This window comes from Musca autumnalis, unplaced genomic scaffold (assembly GCF_047663935.1).
Source record: "Musca autumnalis isolate F117 unplaced genomic scaffold, ASM4766393v1 scaffold_112, whole genome shotgun sequence".
NCBI lineage: Eukaryota > Metazoa > Arthropoda > Insecta > Diptera > Muscidae > Musca > Musca autumnalis.
Window position 1 is genome coordinate 79,351 of NW_027411659.1, and position 18,771 is coordinate 98,121.

At 33.2% G+C, this 18,771-nt stretch overlaps 1 protein-coding gene across 1 annotated transcript; it reads left to right on the plus strand.

The window, feature by feature from the left end:
• Positions 1 to 16,367: 16,367 nt before the first annotated feature.
• On the plus strand, positions 16,368 to 18,765 carry LOC141391800 (uncharacterized). Its single transcript, XM_073964494.1, has 2 exons — positions 16,368 to 16,597; positions 16,667 to 18,765. Exons 1-2 carry the CDS (start codon positions 16,564 to 16,566, stop codon positions 17,059 to 17,061), a joined length of 429 nt encoding a protein of 142 aa, XP_073820595.1. The 5' UTR covers positions 16,368 to 16,563; the 3' UTR covers positions 17,062 to 18,765.
• Positions 18,766 to 18,771: the final 6 nt, after the last annotated feature.

Here is an 18,771-nt window from a genome sequence, read left to right on the forward strand (position 1 = left end):
AGTCGTACAGCTAATGAAACTTATTTAATAGTCTTATATCTCCGACACAAAGAAGGAAGAAAGTATTTACGCAGCTTTTTAGTCCATTTGGTCGACAATTTAAAAAACCGAAATAAGGAAATTATCATCCCCGGTTACATTGTTAAAAAAAAAATAAATTAGCTAAAATACTAAACATTTTAACATCAAACGAAAGTCGTACAGCAATAAAGAAGACAAAGAAGTTATTAATATAATTATTCCTAGTAGATGTTTTTGTTAAATCTTAACAATCGATAGGGTCAACTCTGGAAACTTAAATCAGTTAAATGGGACAGAAGCCTAAAAAAATATTTTTATGAACCAAATGAGAAAATAATTAACTAGGCGTTTACACACAGACAATATTGGCAAGACAATAGCAAATTTACAACCCTGCGGGGAAATAAATTAGTTTACACCCCGGTTACACTATTGAAAGTTAACCCACTGGGTTTAATAGATCCAGTGGGTTAATCTTTGCTGGTTACACTTAGCTTTTCGAGGATATAAACTGTCAGCTGATGTTTCTTTACTAGGCGTTTACCGTTCGTTTACACATGGCAGGACAGTTGACTTCATGTATTGATTGTCAAAAACCCAAAACTTGCCTGTGTGACGTATGCGCCCAGACAACAGCAAAAACAATTTAAAATTATGAATGAAAATCGTCGATTTCTTTTTGTTTTCCGGTCACATATTTTGTTTTTGTTCATGTTCTTTTGTTTTCAACACGTTTCAATTATTATTGGTATGTTCCTTTACTTTTAAAAATGGTAACAATGGCAGAAAATGGTAAAAGTGGTGAACTGCTCTCATATAAATTGTATGCTTATAAAAGTAAGGGAACACTTTGCGGGTAAAAAGTGGTAAAAACTGGTAACCTCAGGTACGTAAAGGAACACGACTTATCTCACTTATTTTTACGAAAATGTCAAAAATTTGTTAACCCGGCTGTCTGTGAAAACATGATGGACAGCTGGAAGACAGCCGTCAAATGGATGTATGTGTTAGTAAATCAGAGTTGTATTTGAAGACGTTCAGTCTTGTGTAAACGCCTAATATCAAAAAAATTGTTTCCAAAACTTCAAATAGTAACTATTGATGCATTACAACAAGTATTTAAACAGTATTGTGATTGATTGGAAAACAAAAAATATGGGACAAAATGCATAAATAGTGAGCAAAGAAAACGAAAATGTAATAAAGTCGTGCTTTACACTTGTACGATTTCTCGTATAAGATATCGTCCCCTTTTTGCTCATATTCGTATATTTTACACGCAGGGATACATTTTTGTATCATGTTACTTTTTGTTAAAAAAGTGTCTGATGTAAAAAAAATAAATAATTTTATAATTTTCAAATAACTTTAGATTTATAAAAGCCATACGGCCAATCGTAAAAGTTGAAAACACGACAAACTCTGTTGTAAAAACAGTTGCAACTTTTCGTACTTTTAAGCATATTTGAATTTTTTTCCACATACATCGAATACAACACTGCATTTTTTGTGGATTTGTGCGGGATTTAAAATAAACCCAGCCGTGGGAGGAGTTAATTTTTGTATGGCAAATCTGGGCCCTATTCTACGAAACAATTTATCAACTTTTCATTTTGCACTTAGCAATATCAAAATTTCAGTGAAATTACTGTAGTGTGGCCCGGGACTTAAGCGTTCGGCACATACGGTGCGTTGAGCGCCGTGCTGCAACAGCCACATTGTTGTTTTTCAAAAAACTTGGCATCACTTACACATTTTTCATGTGGTTGTTGTAGCGCGACGCTCAACGCATAGTATGTGCCGAGCGCTTTAGTTTTCAAAAAAATGTAGCCCTCTTTTTGATTTCGGTTCCACAAACGTTCTTTCTGCTAAGTGAAAAGTTGTAATTGCAAAGTGTATTTTGCTAAGATTTTGCAAAAAAATGTGCTCTTTCGTCCAACAGAAAACTTTTGATTTTACAGATCAAATTTTTATATGTTTGCCTTAAATTTGCGAGGTAAACGTTCTCTTTGCCAATGTACATTGTTAAAGCAAGTAAAGTTTTAAAAACGTTACGACGGGAGATTTTGTTCGGAAATAGTGAAAACACGGTTATGACAAGAAATTTTAAGGATTTTTCCGAACTTCCACCCTCCCCGAACCACCCCCTCTGAATCAACCATCCTACTTCGAACTCTCACTCTCCGAAATTCCACCTCACAAATCGATGTTTCTCGATTTTACACTTTGACTAAACTCTATTTGAGTATGTTAGGTTTGTCATTTCGTTTGTAACTCATCGAAATAATTATTTGCGACCCTATAAGGTATATACATATATTTTTTATCAGCGTAAAATTTTAAGTCGATGTAACCATATCCGTCCGTCTGTTTTAATCACGCTATCTTCCGAACGAGTTGAGATAGGGAGCTGAAATTTTGTACACACTTGTCTTAGATCAAGTTCGAAGATAAGCTATATCGTTCCACGTTTTGGTATAGTCCCCATATAGCAGTACCGTCCGTTTTCAGATATTTTAAAGTTTTTATCTACATTTTCAGAACGGATTAGTTCTAATTTGACAAGTAACTTCTCCACCTTGTGGAGAAAGAAAACTAATTACTCTATGTTAAGTCCAATTTACATATGCACATTAAATGATTTCGTTTTACGAAATCCTAGAAACAAATGAAGTGTCGAGCAAAAAATTTTGGAAGTTGTGCATTTGGAGTTATGATTTCACAACATTCTTCGATGCAGTCCACACGGAGTTATGAAAAATGCACTCCGTGGATACAATTTATAAGCAGATGCTTTAGAGATCGCTACAAAAAAAAAAAACAGTTGTTTGATCCCTACCCACCGCTGGCGAAATCATTTATTCTAAAAATAAGAGGAATTGTATTTAAGAGGAATTTGTTATAAAATAAAGAAATAAAAACTTAAGTTGCGAAGATTTTTGCGGTAGTTCACGAGACGGACATTTTTAATGGAGTGAAGTTGGAGTCCATGTCGAAAGCATAAAATACTTTAGTGTACGGTACATTTGCCGTTGGAGTACATCTTTTCCTATGAATTCACTTATGAATTTTACAAGAGAGCGCGCAGCTAGGATGCACTCCATTTTGTTTCCACAGCACACAGCTGGGATACACTCCATTTTCGATCCAAATCACGGCTTAAGATGCAGTGCTTTGGATTGAATTTATGTGGATTCTTCTGATTGGATTTTTAATCCGCCTAAAGATGCAATTAAAATGCAAGCCATTGCGAAATATCCCAAAATAAATAAAATGCATTTATTATTTGTGTAAAACAAGAACACAAAGAACTTTATTATATAAACACAAATTTAAAAAAAAAGTTTCCATTAAATTCAATTACATTTGGGCTTACTTCCTCCGTTCTCGATTTAATTCAATCGCATCTGATTTTCTTTCATCATCCAAAGTTTTTATGTTGCCTTCCCATCACTTGTTCAGCTTTCGACATGGACTCCAACTCCACTCCATTAAAAATTTCCGTCTCGTGAACTACCGAAAAATTGTTCGCAACTTAAGTTATTTCTTTATTTTATAACAAATTCTTCGAAATGTATACACTCTTGTTTATCTTTTGAAGAAATGTGTAGGGATCAACCAACTGTTTTTTCTGTAGGGATCTCTACAGCAACTGCTTATAAAATGTATGTATCTTACAGAGTGCATTTTTCATAACTCTGTTGGAGTACATCGAAAGATGTTGTGAAATCATAACTCCAATTGCACAACTTCTAAAAATTTTTGCTGGGTATGAATTCACTTATGAATTTTACAAAAGAGCGCGCAGCTAGGATGCACTCCATTTTGCTTCCAAGGCACACAGCTAGGATGCACTCCATTTTCGATCCAAATCACGGCTTAAGATGCAGTGCTTTGAATTGAATTTATATTCATTCTTCGGATTGCATTTTTAATCAGTCTAAAGATGCAACAAAAATGCAAGCCATTGCGAAATATCTCAAAATAAATAAAATGCCTTTATTATTTGTGTAAAACAAGAACTCAAAGAACTTTATTATATAAACACAAATTAAAAAAGTTTCCTTTAAATTCAATCACATTTGAGCTTACTTCCTCCGTTCTCAATTTAATCCAACCGCATCTGATTTTGCTTCATCATCCAAAGGTTTTTTTATGTTGCCTTCCCATCACTAGTTCAGTTTTCGACATGGACTCCAACTCCGCTCCATTAAAAATTTCCGTCTCGTGAATTACCGCATAAATGTTCGCAACTTTAGTCTGTATTTTTTTATTTTATAACAAATTCTAAATATATTCACACTTGTTTCTCTTTTGAAGAAATTATGTTGGGACCCCTTCAAAAAATTTTGGAAGTTGTGCAATTGGAGTTATGATTTCACAACATCTTTCGATGTAGTCCAACAGAGTTATGAAAAATGCACTCCGTAACATACATTTTATAAGCAGTTGCTGTAGAGATCCCTACAGAAAAAAAACAGTTGGTAGATCCCTACACATTTCTTCAAAAGACAAACAAGAGTTTGTTGCTTTGTTTGCTTTTAGCTTTGTTCCTTTACTTTTTTAATGGTAAGGGTGGTAAAAGAGAAAAATGTCAAAATTGCTCAAAATTGCTCTCTCATGAACATTTTTACCAGAAAAGTAAAGGAACGGAAAAATGGTAGATGTGGCAGCAATGTCAACAAGAAACATAAAAAAGTCAATTTTCGTCTTTTATTTCACAGTTTTTCATTTGGTTTTGTCATGGTTTAATAATAAAGGTTAGCTAAATCTTCCTGTCAATTTAAATTTTTTTTCTTTCGACTGTTCCTAAAACTTCAAAACAATATACACAATCTTTGTATGTGTGTGTGATGTTTGAATAATATGCCAACAATTTTAAAAACAATCGAATTCAATAATTTTCAAAATTGTTCTTAGAACATTTGTATGGAAGAAATCCTTCAGCTTATTATAGCAACAAACATTTTATCATATCCACAACTCGATTATGTCGAGAAACCTTGGCCCTTCATTCATTTTTCGCGTTTTTTATAAAATGCTCAAAATTGGTATTTTATAAACAAACCCACTTGTTGCCTTTTTGTTTACAAATTTTGAAGTTTTATGAATTCAGGAAAAACAAGGGTTCTATAGATTTTTTTCATTTAAATCCATGGTAGAACAAGAAAAGGTAGCAGCAATACCCAGCTGAACTGAGGTTGTAGTGTTAGTGTCAAATTCCATTCGACATTTTATGTATTTATTTCTATGTTCGATGTATATTAGGGATATATATTTTTGAAGAACAAATTTATTCATCAGAAAAAAAACTATTTCCCATAAAGACGGCGTCATATCATTGACATGTAATCTCCTCCAGGTCCGAACGACATGCCGCACACTAAAACACCGCTTATAGAGGCGGTACAATATTTGTTAATATGTGTGCTATTTTCTTAAACTTGAAAAGAATAAAGCCCTAATAAACATGTGCTTTTTTGTTTTCAAAAGCAAATGATTGAAACATCTTCTCTTTTTTCAATGAATTACCAGCGACCCGAAACATTTTTGCAAGTATTCTACTTTCTGCGAGAAATTATGCATTTAGTGGAATGATATGGAAACATTCAAATTGAAAATCTAACGAGTTTTCATTCATGTTTTCCAAAATATTCAATCAAATGTGAAAAATTATTAGTTTTTTAAATTCCAATAATTTATAGACATTTCCTTGTTTTGTTTACATTTACGTTGACACTAAGGTTTACAAACAAAAACAAATTCCTTTGTGGTTGTTGTTCGAGTTGTATTTGTTGTAGTATTAACTTTACCTTGTATTTGTTCTACCATGATTTAAATCTACCTCTTTACTTTTACCATGAGTTTTGTCAGCGTTCGACTCAAAAGTCGAAAAATCTGTTCTGCCATTTTTACCTGCAGAAATTTTGCAGGTAGCCTGTGGTAGAAGAGAAAGCCATTTACGCTCTCTCTCCACTCTCACTCTCTTAAAAATTGCTTCCAGTTTTGCCACTTTTCGGGGTTAAGGAACGCTTTGCAGGTTAAAAATGGTAACAAATGGCAAAAATGGTAACCTCAGGTAAGTAAGTCGATGGTCAGACTAGCAAGGTTTCTTGAAACCAATTTCGTTAAAATTTCTTTTCAAGTTTCGTTAGTGTCCACACACGTTAACGTGAAATTTCTAATTTTTCCGTGTCCTCTTTATTTTACCATTCGCGTTTGTTGTGTTTCTCATACCAATAAAAACAAAACAAACATAAATAAACTAAAAACAGCACAAAATAATTAACATTTATAATTAAATTAATATTAATACATAGTTAAATTTTCACTATTTCATTAATTTAATGTTTTTATTAAATCTTTTTATGCTTGCTTTGTTCTTAACGTTTGCTTGAGAAAATAAAAATGAAAGAAAATGGAAAAAAAATCTTGCAACGAACAACAAGAAGAGGCAACACAACAAACACAGAAAACCATGTACATGGGTTTCACTACTTCATACCCCTCGCCTATAAACTTGACGTCGCCATGTTGAAATCGTGCTAGTCTGACCATCGACTAAAGGAACACAGCTAAAATAAAGAAATAAAGGCCTGCGTACATAAGCTGCTCTGCCTGATTGCCTTGCTTTCCTGCTTCATTTTCGACATAATAAAAATAAAAGAATAAAGAAGGCCGAGGAAATTTCGAACTGGGTTGCCATTTTCTTTTTTATTCTTTTATCAGAAGCATGGCAGAACTACCAGGTAGTGGTATCACACCAGCTGATCGAATATGAAAAGTCAAATCCCTTTATAAAAAAATATTTTTGTTGTAATTTTCCCAACAACATAAAGAAAGTTTTGACATAACATATTCAAAATTTTACGATGCCACTACCTGGGTAATTGTGCCATGATCAGAAGTAAGAAAGGTAAGCAGGCAAGGCAGCTTATGTACGCAGGCCTTAAAAATTGAAGTTGCGAACATTTTTGCTGTAATTCACGAGACGGAAATTGTTAATGTAGTGAAGTGCAGTTGGAGTCCATGTCGAAAGCTGAACTAGTGATGGGAAGTCAACATAAAAAACCTTTAATATGATGAAGCAAAATCAGATGCGCTTGGATTAATTGGAGAACGGAGAATGTAAACTCAAATGTGATTGTATTTAATGGAAATTTTTTTAATTTGTGTTTAATAAAGTTCTTTGTATTCTTGTTTTACACAAATAATAAATGCATTTAATTTATTCTGGGATATTTCGCAATAGCTTGCATTTTTACTGCGTCTTTGGATTGATTAAAAACACAAACCGAAGAGTGCCTTTAAATTCAATACAAAATACTACATAAAAAGTTGTGATTTGGATCGAAAACGGAGTGCATCCTAGCTGTGTGCTGTGGAAGCAAAATGGAGTGCATCCATTTTGCTCGCTCTCTTGCAAAATGCATAAGTGAATTCATAGCAAAAGATGTACTCCAACGGCAAATGTACTGTACACTTGAAGTGATTCAACTGCATCCGCGGATGCTAACTTTTTGCTGGGCAGCGACGGGTAAGGATCAAACAACTGTTTTTGCTTTGTGGGGATCTCTAAACTGCTTATAAAATGTATCGAACGGAGTGCATTTTTCATAACTCTACTGAACTACATCGAAGGACGTTGTGAAATCATAACTCCAATTGCACAACTATAAAATTTTTTTGCTGGGTATTTACATCTGTTTTTGCGTCATTTGCTTACGCACACAATCGCACATATACACGGATACAATAACCCATACATACGCACACAATAATTTTAATTCCGAAAAATAAGAATTTCACAACACTAATGTTTACCAACTAACTTGACTTAATTCAAAATTAAAAAAGACATAATTTTTGCATGTTTTTATACCCTCAGCCTTAAGGCTAAGGAGGGTATATACACTTTGATACGATGAAAATGTGCCTCATCGAAATAATGGTTTTAGACCCCAAGTATGTTTGGACGAAATGTGTTTCAGACAATTTGGAGTCGATCTAGCCATGTCCGTCCGTCTGTCTGTCTGTCTGTCCTGCTGGCTGGAGCGCACGATAACTCTCGAACGGATGAACCGATTCGGTTAAAATTTTGGCTTTCGTAATATTTTGCCCAAACTTAGTTTAAGTTCGAAGATGAGCTACATCGGTCCACTCCTTCCGGTACCTCCCCCACAAAGGTTCGAAAATGTTCGGAAAGTTTGTGCGCACGATAACTCTTTAAGGGAGTGACCCATTTGGTCCATACTTTGCACATCATAAAATTTCTACCAGACTTAGATGAGGTTCCATTATGGACTCTATCGGTCCACTTCTTCGGGTACCTTCCACGCAAAATTTCGAAAATGTTCAGTTTAGGACCTGCTCTCGAATCGCTTTGATTTTTGTTTTAGCAACTTGTATTCACTGCCTTCCATACGACGGTACAAGTTTCATCAGGGGCAAGTCCATACTTCCTGAGAAAATAGCCCGAAAGTTGCAAAAAAACCCTATGACACCGTGTGAGGTGGTTGGAGCGCAATATAGCTCTCGAACGAATCTACCGATTCGGTCCAGCGTATGGCCATAGCAATATTTTGCCCAAACATAGTTTAAGTTTGAAGATAAGCCATATCGGTCCACTCCTTCAGGTACCTTCCCCACAAATGTTCGGAAAAGTTTTTCGTACGGTAACTCTTGAAGGGAGTGGCCGAATTGGTCTATACTTTACACATCCTAATATATCTACCAGATATAGATCAGGTTCAAATATGGACTATATTGGTCCACTCCATCCGGTACCGCCCACACAAAATTTCGGATAAGTTCACTTTAAGATCTAATATCGAATCACTCTGATTTTTGTTGAAGCAACTTGTATTCGCTGCTTCAATTACGATGGTAAAATTTTTTTAGGGGCAAGTCCATACTTCTTTAGCAAACAGCCCGAAGAGTGGAGATCCACTTCCATAACGGTCAATGTCAATCCATTCCTTTTAGTATCTCCTTTTGATCTTTAATCCTAATCAAAATGTTTGTCGGTTCAAATGCCCAAAATTTTTAAAACCCCCTAAATACATACGTATTTTGGAAAAAAAATTGTTTCAATATACACAGGCTGAGGGTATATCTCTGTCGGTAAAACCGACTGATACTTTTTTACTTGTTAATTTTCACTTTTGTCATCGTTTGAGTATTTTTGTTTTTCTACAACACACACACACAAACAAACATATACATCATAAAACAGTTGCATTTTTTGGTAGTTTATGACAAAAAAAGTGCTGCTTATAATAGTATGGTGTTTTCGTGCGTTGTTTAGAATAAATGACGCAGCTATCGTCGTTTATTTTTGAATGGTAAATGACAAAATGTTGCCTGTTTTAGCAAATAAATGACGAAACAGCTCTAAAACCTGTTTATCGTACTAATGTAAAAAGCACATAATTAGCTCATGGTGGAGGGTATAAAAAGTTCAGCCCTGCCCGCTTTGAGGTAGTTTACACTATCTATCAATGTCATATGACACGAAATAAAAACATTCCATATCTACCCACACAGGCAATGTGGTGACGTAATTTTATTACAAATTTGCTTGTGTGGACGCACAAAGTAAATGGCGTAAGGAATATCACAAATATTGCAGATATTAGCGACTATATAACGATGAAAAATTTCATGTCATATGACATTTACATATAGTGTAAACTACCCCTTAATTTTATTTTATTTTGTTTTAATTTATTGTATTTTATTTTATTTCACTTCATTTTATTTTATTTTATTTCATTTTATTTTACTTTATTTCACTTCATTTTATTTTATTTTATTTCACTTCATTTCATTTTGTTTTATTTTAATTTATTTTATTTTTTATTTTACTTCATTTTATTTTATTTGATCTTATGCTTGGTTTACATTTACGAAATCCACTCGATTTCAACTGTCAAATCCATAGGTTAAACGTCAAATGAAATCCATTGGATTTCAGATGAGATTTCATTTGACGTTTGAGCTATGGAATTGACAGTTGAAATCGAGTGGATTTCGTAAATGTAAACTTATGTTTGGTTTACATTCGGCGTCTTTTCGTGATTTCGAAGGCGTTTCGTGATTTCGCGCGGAATCAAGCAAAAATTATCATGATTTCGCATGCAAAAATGAAATCATCTCATTTCGTGATTTCAGCAAAATCAACATCGAAATCACAGTACACATGATATACAACCTTGTTTTTGCCTGAAAAAGTACCAAAAGTTGCAACACTTTTCACGTATCACATGGTACAATAAGAAAGGTAGATGCCTCAGCCCAGCTGATCGAATCTAAAACGTCAAAAAGCTATGAATTCGCCATGAAAAATCAAAACAAAAAACCATATGATTTGGTAAGTAGGAGATAGCATGTCTACACTTTATAGACAAACACAAGCGATAAAAAGAGACAACAAGAGACCATTTGGCAAAAATTTTGACAGTTTACATTACAAAAAAAGTTGCTTTGTTGTAGCAATTCGCCGATGCATCTACCTTTCTTATTGTACCATGCGTATCACAATAAACAAGGTAGATGGTCAATTGCTGCAACAAAAAATGTTATGCCAAGTTTACACTTACGCTCCAAAATCCACTGGATTTCACGAAATCCTGAAATACACCCCGGTGTTTACACTTATTTTTTCATGATTTCAAGCATATCACAATAATCAAGGTAGATGCATATGCGCAGCTGATCGAACATGAATTCTCAAAAATAAAATGAATTCATCAAAAATATACGACAATATAGAATTATATATAGAACTTTACAACTTTATTTCGAAAATTATTGTAAAATTATCTATATATCGTATTAATTGTGTATAGTACTAACAAATGAAAAAATAAGAAATGATTTTATCGTTGAGACATCATAATAATAAATTTTGATAGATAAAAGCTGTGTTCGGAACAGAGATGGTCTGTATGACGACTTTTCAGGTTTTCGACGGTCAGAAAGGTGTAAACGTCGAAAACGTCATATACCCGTAGAAAACGTATAAAAAGTAGTAAACGTCATAAACCTCAAAAGATGTGTGTTACCATCTTATTTTTCATTTAATATTAATTTTACAAAACTGTCTGTGTTATTGAAGGGCCTCCGTACCTTTTTTGAAAATAACAGCATATTTTTATTAATATTTTAATTTTTAAAATAACTAAAATAATTGTATAAATTGTATTACGCACTTAGCATCTACAATATATTTCGAACACTACCACTGCTTTACATATCTCTAAAACCACACGGTGAAACTTTCATCCGAAAAGTTGAAGAATGAAGGAAATCCTTCACCCAAGCTCCTCTCGCCGAAAAGCTGTGAAAGTTTCGTATGAAAGTTTCAACGTGTGGCTTTTGAGTATGATTTAAAGAATTTGCGGGGGAAGTAATAAACAAACATATTTATAATGTCCATATAATCTAAAAAAATATATATAAAATGTATATATTAGAGTGAAATCTTTTTATGCCTGTTTTTTAATATAATAGGATCTCAAATGAAATAATTAAATGAGGTATATTATGTAAAAACATCAATTTTTTGGTTATAAAATTCGTTTGTTTATTCTGTCAAAAACCTTGTTTTTTGGCTAGGTTTACGACGTTTCCGACGTATGTAATATACGTCAGAAATGTATGTCAGATACGTCGTTATTGCAGACAGACCATCTCTGGTTCGGAACCTGCAAAATACTACTACTTGCAGTAGTTTTCTCGTTTAGTACTAAAAATACGTTCCCGTACTCCGAAATCTAACAAGACTTGCACTTCTCTTTAAACAAAAATTGCGCGGAATAACACCCTCTTCTCCTGTTTTCTGCCATACAATTTTGGCCTAGTAGAAACTAGCGGCATTTTCATTGGCATCTTGTTGCGTGGTCTTTGCAGTTTTTTTTTAATAAAAAAAGAAACGAAAAACCCGACAACATTTCTTCGCACAACCGACCGAACAAGACGCCGTTTTAAAAATGAGGCGCGGAAACGGCAAGTAGATGCTGGTGAATAAAAAGTGGTGCCAATTACAGGGCTGTGTTTGAGTAGGGTAATGGAGAATGATAACAGATGACGAGATACAACCCTGAAGTTATGACAGGTTTAGTAGTACCTGGGTGTAAAAGAAAATAAATAAACTGAAGGAAAATAAAAGAAAATTATTGGAAAGTAGGGGAAAATTTTAGCGTCATTTCCCAGGATATAAAAGGGCCTAGAACCTAAAAAGCGCGTCAGAATCAAGTGCCGTGTCTAACCCCTAAGTTGGGATATTAAACCTCAACGTTCAACCAGAAAACAAAAAAATAAAACAAATAATTATAAATTATTTTTCAAAAAAACAATTCAAATATTTTATTTAAAATTGTGTCTTTTTTTTAAATGTTGTGGGCAGATTACCAACTACGTAAGTTTTAATTTTGGTGCTTGTATTTAGTAACAAGTAGTGATTGTTTGGTGTTGTGTTTATTTTATTCTTTATTTAAGATTGCACCAACAATTTAAAAGAAGACATCAACTGTCCTCCTCGACGATCCAAAAGGGAGGAGGGCAGCAACATTTTATTCATCCATTTGAAAATTATCCATAAAAATACATCGGGGAAGCAGAAATAACCTTATTATGATTTTTTGGTTTTTGCTGTGAACCACACATATGATTGCCTGGATCATTGAAGAATTGATGTAAACCGTGCGTTTCTGGTGCTTGCCAAGAAAACCCTTCCTTTGCTGAATTGAGTAAAAGATTGATGTAAGCCTTTGATGCCAGGTAAATTAAATAGTGAAATCCCCCGTTTACACTGCTTACGAAGAACGAATTTATTTAATTGACGGCCATTTCGCGCATGAGCGCCAATTATCCAAAAAGAAAAAAAATACCTGAAATGAAAGTAATGAGAAAACTTTGAATTAATTCTTAATATAAAAAATATCTTGATTCTAATTAATTTGATTTTTATCGTAAACTAGATATATTTTAAAATAAGTTGTGTTGTCCATACTCAATATTTTGATGTTAATTTTTTATTTATGTGAGGGTTATTAATGCCGTCGTTTAATATTAATCGAGTGTAGGATTACTTCTCAGCAATATTATCATAAAAAAATTTAAACAAAGAAATATTAAGACTACCAATGAACAGTCTAATCACCGCTTAAGAGAGCTCTTTTAGGTAGGGAATTTGATAGAATTTTATTGTGTGTGGCCGAATTGGCATTGTAATTGGAAAAGAGAGGTAATCTGAGTCAGTGACTCGCCATTTTGTCCCTAATTTCGGTATTAATAATTCATTTTTTTTAAGATTATGAATTTTTGTTAGTAGGTTAAGAACAAAAAAATGACTAAGCCATCAATATATTTTTATGCTTGATTGTCAAGAAAAATTATGTGCTAGTTTTGTGTTATAAAGGGGGGTAATACGATGTAAATTGCTAGGTAAGTGTGTCTGGAGCACGGGGCCCTTTTAATAATGACTGATGAAACGGACTAAAGGGTCAAGGTTGGGCGGGCTATGTGTGGGTGCAATTTTCCATCAAGCACCTTTGTCACTGGTATATGTAGGGTTGTATTTGTTGTTTGTGTTCTTGTCTTTGTATGTTCAAATTCAATTATTGTTTATCCCCTTGGGCTGATGGTGCCAGGGTTGGGACCGCCTTGAGTACAGCTCCCCTGAACTAGCTGGATACCCCACCACAGTGCCGCATAAGCCGGATTATAACAATCTAAATACAATAGTTAATACGTTGATTTTGACACTTCTGCTATATGCTCTGTTCCAGAACCTGCAAGAAGCTACTAGTTTTTACTACGATAACATTATTTCCTTTATGTTATCGGGAAAAATAGTAAAAAATAGTAGATTTTTGCAGTACTGGAACAAACCAATAGTTTTTGCAATTTCCATCATTTTCCGTTCCCGTATTTTTTTTTTAAATTTGTATGGGGAAGCAATTTTTGACAGTTCGCTCTTTTTTTCTAACATTACCATTAAAAAAGTACGGGAACACAATGAAAAGTAGACTTGTAACAAAGTAATTTAATATTTTTTCACATTGTTTACAAATTCTGAAACTAAATTTTTTTTGCAGCAGTTGACCATCTACCTTGTTTATTGTGATACGTGAAAAGTGTTGCAACTTTTGGTACTTTTTTAGGCAAATACAGGGTTGTATGTCATGTGTACTGTGATTTCGATGTTGATTTCCCTGAAATCACGAAATGAGATGATTTCATTTTTGTATGCGAAATCATGATAAATTTTGCTTGATTCCGCACGAAATCACGAAACGACGCCGAATGTAAACCAAGCATTAGAATCAAAATTTTTAAACAATGCGAAAAAAATGTTAGATTACATTGTTACAATGCTATTTTTCATTGTGTTCTCGTACTTTTTTAATGGTAATGTTAGAAAAAAGAGCGAATTGTCAAAAATTGATTCCCCATAAAAATTTCTTAAAAAATAATGGAACGAAAAAATTACGGAAATTGCAAAAACTGCAGCAAATCAACGTATCAGCTATCGTATTTAGATGATAATGAACATGTTGCTAGTTTCTACTATGCCAAAATTGTATGGCAAAAAACAGGAGAATAGGGTGTTATTCGGCGCTGTTTTTGCTTAAAGAGAAGTGCAAGTCTTGCAAAACTTCGGAGTACGGGAACGCATTATTAGCACTAAACGGGAAAACTGCTGCAAGTTCTGAACACAACTTTTATCTATCAAAATTTATTATTATTATGTCTCAACGATAAAATAATTTTTTATTTTTTCATTTGTTATTACTATACACAGTTAATACGATATATAGATAATTTTACGATAATTTTCAAAATAAAGTTGTAAAGTTCTATATTGTCGTATATTTTGGATGACTAATTCAATTTACAACAACTTGTTTTGAAAATTCATGTTCGATCTGCGCATATGCATCTACCTTGATCATTGTGATATGTTTGAAATCAACAAAAAAATAAGTGTAAACACCGGGATGTATTTCAGGATTTCGTGAAATCCAGTGGATTTTAGAGCGCAAGTGTAAACTTGGTATAAGTTTACATTTACGAAATCCACTCGATTTCATCTGTCAATTCCATAGCTCAAACGTCAAATGAAATCTCATCTGAAATCCATTGGATTTCATTTGACGTTTAACATATGGATTTGACAGATGAAATCGAGTGGATTTCGTAAATGTAAACATAGCATTACTTTCTTGGCATGGAACGAGAAATTAAATTGTACTGTTTTCAATAAGACAGCCCTTAATGAAGCAAGGTTTCAGGCGCTAAGTTAAAAATGTTCTAATGTTTGGTTTACATTCGGCGTCTTTTCGTGATTTCGAAGGCGTTTCGTGAAATTATCTATATATCGTATTAACTGTGTATAGTAATAACAAATGAAAAAATAAAAAATTATTTTATCGTTGAGACATAATAATAATAAATTTTGATAGATAAAAGTTGTGTTCAGAACTTGCAGCAGTTTTCCCGTTTAGTGCTAATAATGCGTTCCCGTACTCCGAAGTTTTGCAAGACTTGCACTTCTCTTTAAACAAAAATAGCGCCGAATAACACCCTATTCTCTTGTTTTCTGCCATACAATTTTGGCATAGTAGAAACTAGCAACATGTTCATTATCATCTAAATACGATAGCTGATACGTTGATTTGCTGCAGTTTTTGCAATTTCCGTAATTTTTTCGTTCCATTATTTTTTAAGAAATTTTTATGGGGAATCAATTTTTGACAATTCGCTCTTTTTTCTAACATTGCCATTAAAAAAAGTACAATAACACACTGAGAAATAGCATTCTGACAAAGTAATTTAATATTTTTTTCACATTGTTTACAAATTTTGATACTAAAATTTTTTGTTGAATCAATTGACCATCTACCTTGTTTATTGTGATACGTGAAAAGTGTTGCAACTTTTGGTACTTTTTCAGGCAATAACAGGGTTGTATATCATGTGTACTGCGATTTCGATGTTGATTTCGCTGCAATCACGAAATGAGATGATTTCATTTTTGTATGCGAAATCATGATAATTTTTGCTTGATTTCGCGCGAAATCACGAAACGCCTTCGAAATCACGAAAAGACGCCGAATGTAAACCAAACATTAGCATTAAGCAAGCAACAAAAACCCATTGAGATTACACCTTTACGTCTTTCTCATTATCGTTGCCATTCACTCAATTATCTCGTGTAAACCCAGTATTATATAGTAGAGAACGACACATCAAATATCGCGCCATGTACAAAAACAACTTTTCAAAATTCACCACATATTTTAAAAATACAAATCTGTGTTATTTTATGTCAAATACATCTCTGCTTCGTAAATGCAATTGAGTGGCACAAACACACTTCATTTTTTGTTGCACACATAAAAATAAAAGGGAAAAAGAAAAGGAGCATAAAAAGGAAACACTGACAAATAATATCAAGTGCAATCAAGCCAGCCCATATAAAATAAACATAAAGGGAGCAGAATTAAGCAAAAAATTAAACATTTTGAAAGCAAAATGATGAAAAAAATTGTGATAGTTTTGTTGATAGGTAAGTAGTGTAGATTGAAATGAAAAACAAATTACAAAGTGTCTTAATGTTTTGTTGTTGCCGTTGCAGTTACCTTGAGTTTTTATTGCCAGGCGGGAAATGTCGGTAGAGGGCGATCTGGTGTTTCCAATTCTCGACGTTTATACTACTCTCAAAATCCAAAGCAACAACAACCTACTCAAGCTCCTGCCATTACACCTAAAGAATATTTGGATAAAAAATCGGGATTCTCAACATTTGGCATTATCGCCATTATATTCGTGGTTATAATTAGTTGTTTGGGCTTCTACTATGGCATTATGTGTTATCCATTTTTGTGTCGAGATGAGAAGAAATATCGCTTCATGGATGTATCATCAACTATAACAGCAGCAACTTCCCGTTCCATACAATCAATAGAAAATTATCCTGAAGAACAAAAACATGCTCAACAGCACAACAACGAGGAGCATAGATTTAAATAAGATGCACCTAACGTAGTTGTGCAGGGACCTTGCTGGTCCCAGAAGAATATGGTGAGATAGATACAATAGAATAAGGCAACACAATGGATATAAGGATGTACGAAAGAGGTCTTGTAGAGTAAGACAATTAAATTTTTTTTTGCAAAAGTTATAAGTTAGCTTTGATAGTTTAGGAAATCTTGTTCTGAAATGCTCAAAGAAACGTTATCGATAATCACATGGTTTTGTGGTAGCCATAATTGATTTAAAATCTGCCCTGTTTTCTTGTACAAAAATCATTATAACTACTGGTTTATCCCTTTGTTATGGACAAAACAACGACAGGCTGAGTTATGCTGCTTGCCTGCCTGCCTCTGAGTTTGCCAACAACAACACCGACAAATTACAAATTTCTTAACAAGCCCTCATGAATCACTTCTTTACTTCTCTGAATTGGTTTCACTGTTTAAACCTTAGAGCCATTATTACTCTTGTATGTTTTCATTATATGGTATGGTCGTATTCGTTGTTGAATGTTGTTGGTAATGTTTACGATAGTTGTTGCTATTTTTGGCTTTACACATTCTGGTGTATGTTGTATGTATGGATGTATGTGTAAGTGTGGCTTATAAATCCCCATTTTGACCTCAGTCTATTTGTCTGCTTGTTTATTTAGTTGTTGTTTTTGTCTTTATTGTATTTCTCAGCGAGAAGAACGTTCGTTGATTATGGAATGTCGGTTTTTTGCTTTCTTTCCTCATAACCAGTCTTTGATTTATTTCAACACAGGTATAAAATTTTAAATTCTGTTATAAGCTGAAGTATGTAAAATCACCAATCCAATTTGTTTTTGACGTAGGGCGCCACTCTTTACAATTTTTGTAATGTAGCAAAATGTGAACCCCTCCCCCTAAACATAGCTTCAGTTGAGATATCTTTAAATATGCAGAGTTTAACAAAAATACATTCGTTTTAGATTCACCATTAGCAATCTTTAATACCATTTCAGAAGGATTCAAGGGTAGGTTACTCGACTTCAGCTAAACGATTAAGCAGCCAAGAAACACAGCTTAGACACATTATTTAGTGTATTCTAAATTTAATCAGTAATCATTAAAAGTTTCAATTGCAAATTATGGTATCTAGACGATCAATTCTATTCGGCAAAATTTCTTATAAATATTTTTCAAATCAATTTCGTGGTCTACCTTACAAAACTATTCCATTTATATCCAACGAAAATACCCCAACATTTATACTTAACAATATTGTGATCAATTTTCGGTTTATCACTTGAATACCTATCATTAATTTATTATTCCTGCCAATATTAGGTTTACAGCAGTAGTAGGTTGTTTTATGAAATAATGAACAGTAACTCCTCCCTGTAGTTTATTTTTAACTCCCATAGCATTTGAATATTATTCATATGGAATTAAATATTTAATATAAAAGGCATTGCATTGAAAGAATTTACAAAACAAATGGATTTTATAATATTGAAATTAAGACTCGAAAAGAATCAAATTAAATTAAAAATAATGTTTTTTGAATATATACAAATTTATTTATAAGATTAGTTTATAATGATTATAATATTACAAGAAAAAACGTTGTAATTCCCCTGCATTTTTATACAAAATATTTTGATAGCATTTTTACATACATTTTTATACAAATTTTACAATAAAAATAAAATTAAAACAAATGTATTTCTTATAGAAACAATTA

Excerpts from the sequence above, each read along its gene's own strand:
- LOC141391800 (XM_073964494.1), top strand. The coding sequence starts at position 16,564 with ATGATGAAAAAAATTGTGATAGTTTTGTTGATAG. Across the intron at positions 16,598-16,666 it reads TGTGATAGTTTTGTTGATAG|TTACCTTGAGTTTTTATTGC; the intron begins GTAAGTAGTGTA and ends TTGCCGTTGCAG.